Genomic DNA, 5,570 nt, shown 5'->3' with positions numbered 1-5,570 from the left:
GAAAGGGGCTTTCTGACATGCCTGGGTCACATTTGCTTTTTCCTACTATTGCTGTGAAATTTCTGCTCGGCAGAGTGGCTGTAAGAGCAGGCTCTTCCTGCCCCAAACCCAAGACCTGTTGCTCCCCAGGGCTGGGGCGAGGTTCCTTCTTTAGGGGAGGAACTGAGCATCTTGGGATGCTGGGTTCAGGGAAAATAGACCTGTGAAGAGCTGGGCTTTGCTTGTAGCATGGCTACCTCTTAAGCTGCTTTTGCAGGGGGCAGGAGGACTTCTGCAACCCCTTAGAGGGGGCGCTTGGGCAGGTCTCTTGGTCACAAAGGACAGAGGTATCTTGCACAAGTTGATGTGTCTTTGGGTGTCATCCATCACCCTGGAGACCCTCAGCCAGATCACAGAATCATAGAATCCTAGGTTGGGGGGGACATCAAAGATCATCTGGTCCAACGTTTCTAGGCATGAGCGCAGTCTAGAAAGATGGCCCAGCACCCTGTCCAGCTGAGTCTTAAAAGTGTCCAATGTGGCAGAGTCAACCACTTCCCTGGGGAGCTTATTCCAATGGTTGACTGTTCTGGTGAGTCAGAATCTCTCCAAGAGCAACTTGTGTCCTTGCTAGATGTCCTTTGCTAGACATCACCTTGCACCAGGATCAATTCGGTACAAGGTGCCAAGCTGGACTTGAGACTTTAGGTCACCTAAACCACTGTCCCCTCCCTTCCCTTGCTATTGCTTTAGCTGCTCACAGGTCTAAAACCCAATTAGCCCTCCCTCAAAATTAAGAGATGGGTTCTGGGTTGGATCAGGGACCCACACTGACTTTGGATGGGGGTTGTTGCTATGGCTTTTTTCCTCCTCTGTATAACCTGACCCCTTGCTAGAGGGGTTTGGGCCTTGTCTTGCAGCAAAGTGGGAGGCAGGAGCTTATAGGGGGAATAGCTGGGAGAATTCTTTACTGTCCCCTTAGAGCTGTGAGCTTTTGGGGTGGAAGGGAGAGGAAGAAGGCATGGAAACATGGGTGGAAGGGATCTTGGAAGGTTTCCAGTCCAACACCAGGTGCATCAGCCCTGTGCTGGCCTGGCTGAGGCTGGCAATGTCTGTGCATGGAGAATCCCCCACCTCTGCCTACCCAGCCTAGGGCTGCACAACGCTCCTGGAGAGGAAATATTTCCCCACCCAACCTGAACCTCCCAGACCACGAGCTGTGGCTGCTGACGAGTTAAATCTTCACGTAACCAATTCCTGCTTGATCAGCATCTTCTCTAGGCATTCAGTGTCCTGACCATCCCTTGGCCCATGGGCTCCAAGCAGGGACACTCTGGTTTGCTGAGACACATGGAGGAGCCTTTTAAACTTGGTATAGTTGCCCTGCAGCCAGCTCAGCAAAATATCCCAGCTGCCTTCAGGATGGAGATAAATATTGGCCAAATCTGGTCTACAAAGAAATTGGGGATGGGGAAATGCTCATTGGCTTCCTGGAGCAGCCATCCCACTCGAGCAGTAAAAATGAGATGTGCTTTAAAGCCTCCTTTATGCAACGGAGGGGAAAACACTGGGTTGCGTGCTTGTCCGGTGCCCTGGGACTTTCTGGTCCCTGCCTCCTCCAAAAAAATAAGCTCATGCTCTTTCCCAACTGTGCTGGTCCAGAGCCAGCATCATGTTGTGCTTGGAATGAAGACAGGACAGCTGGTCCTGGCAAGGGCTAACCTGGGAGCAGAAATCCCTTTTTCACAGAGAAGTACCTCTTATCCTCTGAACCTGGACATGTTTCTCCACCTGGAATTCCCCTCTGCTAATTTGAGCCACATAAACACAAGGTGACCCATCAGGGGGATATATTCTCCTGCTGGGATCAATCCCTGGTCCCCAGAGACCCATGGAGGGATTTATTCTCCTGCTGGGATCGATCCCTGGTTCTCAGAGACCCACAGCCTAACCCTGGAGTTGGCTACTGAGCTGCGGCTCTCTGGGATGTGATGGGGTGAGGCCAAGAATCTCCTGTGGTCCTTGCAGCCAAGGACCTGGCTGAGCAGCGATGCTCTCCCCCGGCAGCGGGGCAGCCGCTTATTTACTGATTCAGCATCGCCCACTGCTGTTATCTCCCTGACAAACGGGGCTTGGCCTGCTGGAATCCCTGGCATTTCTATGCGAGTGCCAACCTCAAGGTATTTTAAACACGAAGGAAAAGTCCTGGACTCGTTGGCAGCAGCAGGGACTGGGCATCGGCTGCCTGGGGAAAGGAGCCGGTGGGGAAGGCAGAAGGTTTTACTCCGATCCAGAGTTTTTTTCTAGGATTTCTCCTAGGAGCAAGCTGGCATCTGCCAGCATCTGCCCCCAAAAGCTTTCAGTTTCTTTTCATTTTCCCAGAAATGGCTCAGCCGCTCCAGCTCAAACAACCAAATCAGAGGCTTTCCACTGTCCCTAAGGCTTGCCAGGGACATCCCAAAAGAGCATCTCTCGTACAGAGCCAAGGGGATGCTTGCAGAGCCCTGGCAGGGAAAAAGTTGAAGACGCTCAAAGGAAGGGACGGAAACTCCAGTAATGAGGCTTGAAAACATATAGGATTTATTTTTAAGCAGCTTTCCCTGTTCCCCAGCTGTTTGGGATACAAACTGGGGTGCTGCAGCGTGGGGAAGGGAGTGATGCGCGGAGCGCTTCGCCTCTGGCTTCTTCTACCCTGAGCCCATTTCCTTGAAGGCAACAAAACAAACACAAGCCAGAGAGCTGGGGAAAGGCAGCCGAGATAAAAAAGAAAGGTTGCAGCTCTGCAGCCAATGACCTCACTGCTGAGGCTGAAATGGGGGCAGTTTGGCCCTGGCTGAGAACAGCCGCTCTCGTGGCAGTGATGAGGGTGCTCCATGGGCTGCGGCTGGGTCAGCGGTGACCAAACATCCTGGTCCTAGCCCTGCCAAGGAGCAGGGGGGATGCTTAAAGCCCCAAAGATGGGCTGGAGCTGTGAGCATGTGGGTTGCCGGCTGCCCCAGGATGTCAGCCTCCCAGCAGAAAACCAAAGTCCCAGGGGGGCTGGCGGCACCGGGAAGGAATGGTCCCTGCAGAGGGATCAGGGGTGGGATCATGGACCCTGCTCTCCCCGCTCCTGTCACCTCCCCAGCAGCCTTGAAAAGCCCCTTATCACCTTCTAACCTAAACAAGCTCCTTTGTACCCGTCTCCCCGTCTCCGGCTTCTGCTGAGTTTTATAAACAACTTCCCCAAAGAGGCTGACGAGGATGTTTTCTCTCGCCTTGGGCAGCCCGGGGAACAGGGGGTCCTGGCACCCCGGAAACGACCTGCTCGTGCCTCCCCTCTCCCCGCACCCACGAGGGTTGGCCTTTGGGTGCCATTGGTCCCCAAACGGGAGCCCAGGGGCGGACGGCTCCTGCTCCTGGGGGGATATAAAGGCTGGAGGAGCAGCCCCAGCTTTCTGTGCCGGGGTTTGCTGGAAGAAGGAGGGATGGGACCTGAAAGCGGCTTGATCCTCGCTCTCCTCTGCTGGACAGCGGGCGAGGTGGCTGCCTACCCACCCTGGGATTTCTCCTGGGGTGACCCAGCAAGCCGGGGGGTGCGGGCAGACCCCTACACCTGGTCCTGGGTGGAGGACCCCCAATCTCAAGCCGTCTCCAGCCAGCAGCCGGTGATGGTGCAGTGCCAGGAGGCTCAGCTGGTGGTGACGGTGCACCGTGACCTCTTTGGCACCGGACGCTTGGTCAACGTGGCCGACCTGACGCTGGGGCCAGCGGCATGCAAGCATTCCTCACTGAACCCTGCCCACAACACCGTCACCTTCACTGCCGGCCTCCACGAGTGTGGCAGCATCGTGCAGGTAAGACCTTCCCCCCTTTGGTGCCTCCCCCAGTCCCAGGATCCTGCCTGGCATCCCCCACACACACCCCGGAGCTGCTCCAGGCTGCAAGACCCTCACCTCACCTCATCCCCCTGTGATGCCAGGGGAGCTCTGGGAGCTGGACACAGAGCACCACCAAGAAACGCCCTAGGGGAAGGACAAGAGGATATTTCCCCCCAAACCAGAGCATTTTTCCCCAAACTATTTGCCTTTTCAGCTGGAGACACACTGATGGTGCAAAGCTCCCGCATCCAGACCCATTTTGCTCGTGTTTTGGCCCCTTAGGAAGTTTAACTCACTGAGAGCAGAGCAGGGCTCCTTCCCCATACCCTTTCCCCCAGATTTTTCCCCCTTTCTTGGGCTTTCCCCAGCATTTCCCAGCTGGGAAAGGAGAGCTATGTGGCTCGGTGGTGGTGGGATGTGGGCTTCTCAATGCTTTTCTGCCCAGATCACGCCGGATTCCCTCATCTACCGCACGCTTCTCAACTATGACCCCAGTCCTGCCAGCAACCCTGTCATCATCCGCAGCAACCCCGCTGTCATCCCCATTGAGTGCCACTACCCCAGGTAAGGGCTCCCCGTCCTGGGTCCCCCCCCACCCCAGCCCCTGGGGACCTTCACAGGGCCACGTCCTGATGCATGGTGGTCCTTGGCCAGGAAGGAGAACGTGAGCAGCAACGCCATCCGGCCCACCTGGGTTCCCTTCAGCTCCACGCTGTCAGCAGAGGAGAGGCTGGTGTTCTCTCTGCGCCTCATGAATGGTAGGTGGAAGCCATCCTGACCTGCGGACGGGGATTTTCCACCCTTTTCCCAAGGCAGGGGAGCTCAGGGTCCCAGGACCCCAGCCAACCCACCCCATGGCAAACACCAGTGCTCCTGCTGTGGTCCCACGGGAGCTCGGGGACAACCGGAGCCCCTGCCCCACCCTTTGTCACCCTGGCGCTGCCTTGCAGAGGACTGGAGTGCCGAGAGACCCTTCACTGGTTTCCAACTGGGTGACGTCCTCAACATCCAAGCGGAGGTGGGCACTGAGAGCCATGTGCCGCTGCGGTTGTTCGTGGACAGCTGCGTGGCCGCCCTGAGCCCCAGCACCGACTCCTCACCCCACTATACCCTCACCCAGGTGCCTGGTTGATGGGAGGTCAGATGACACTAGCTCTGCTTTCATCACTCCCCGGCCCCGGGAGGATATACTGCGCTTCAGGATCGACGTGTTCAGGTTTGCGGGGGACGCCAGGAACCTGGTAAGGCTTGTGTGTGCGTCCCCCCCACCCCTGCCAGCCCCAAATCAAGCCAGTGTCCCCCACGAGTGTGTCCCCACCTCTCTCCCATGCCTTCCCCGCAGATCTACATCACCTGCCACCTGAAGGTGACCCCGGCGGACCAAGCCCCAGACCCGCTGAACAAGGCTTGCTCCTTCAACAAAGCCAGAAAAACATGAGTAGCCACCACACTGGGACAGGGCACGTCTGGGCAGGTCCACACCGGCATCCTGCAGCCGTGGCACAGGGATGCGCCACGGACCCAGACTCGGGGAGCATGAATGCTCTGTGGGTGCTGGGGGGAGTGGCTCTGGTGACAACGCTCGCACCCTGCTGCAGCTGGGCTCCTGTGGAAGGCACCCGGGACATCTGCAGCTGCTGTGAGACAGGCAACTGCGAGTCCCCTGCGCTCCCCCGGAGGCTCAACCCCCTGGAGCGATGGCCCGGCCACCGCTTCCCGCGCCCTCACCCC

At 57.4% G+C, this 5,570-nt stretch overlaps 1 protein-coding gene across 1 annotated transcript in view; it reads left to right on the top strand.

Annotated features, from left to right (window-relative positions):
* The first annotated feature begins 3,222 nt into the window (after window positions 1-3,222).
* The window catches only part of LOC104130709 (zona pellucida sperm-binding protein 3-like), a 2,714-nt gene continuing 366 nt past the window's right edge, over window positions 3,223-5,570 (top strand). Inside the window, 9 exon segments of the mRNA XM_035899496.1 lie at window positions 3,223-3,284; window positions 3,359-3,815; window positions 4,285-4,403; window positions 4,494-4,597; window positions 4,790-4,958; window positions 4,960-5,080; window positions 5,182-5,270; window positions 5,435-5,564; window positions 5,567-5,570. The exon segment at window positions 5,567-5,570 is cut by the window's right edge and continues 208 nt beyond it. Of these exon segments, the coding sequence (XP_035755389.1) occupies window positions 3,223-3,284; window positions 3,359-3,815; window positions 4,285-4,403; window positions 4,494-4,597; window positions 4,790-4,958; window positions 4,960-5,080; window positions 5,182-5,270; window positions 5,435-5,564; window positions 5,567-5,570 (1,255 nt within the window).

The sequence above is a fragment of the Egretta garzetta genome, unplaced genomic scaffold (assembly GCF_000687185.1).
Source record: "Egretta garzetta isolate BGI_Z169 unplaced genomic scaffold, ASM68718v1 scaffold287, whole genome shotgun sequence".
In the NCBI taxonomy this organism is placed as follows: Eukaryota; Metazoa; Chordata; class Aves; order Pelecaniformes; family Ardeidae; genus Egretta; species Egretta garzetta.
The sequence above is the reverse complement of the archived record's forward strand: the minus strand, read 5'-3'. Positions and strand labels throughout refer to the sequence as shown.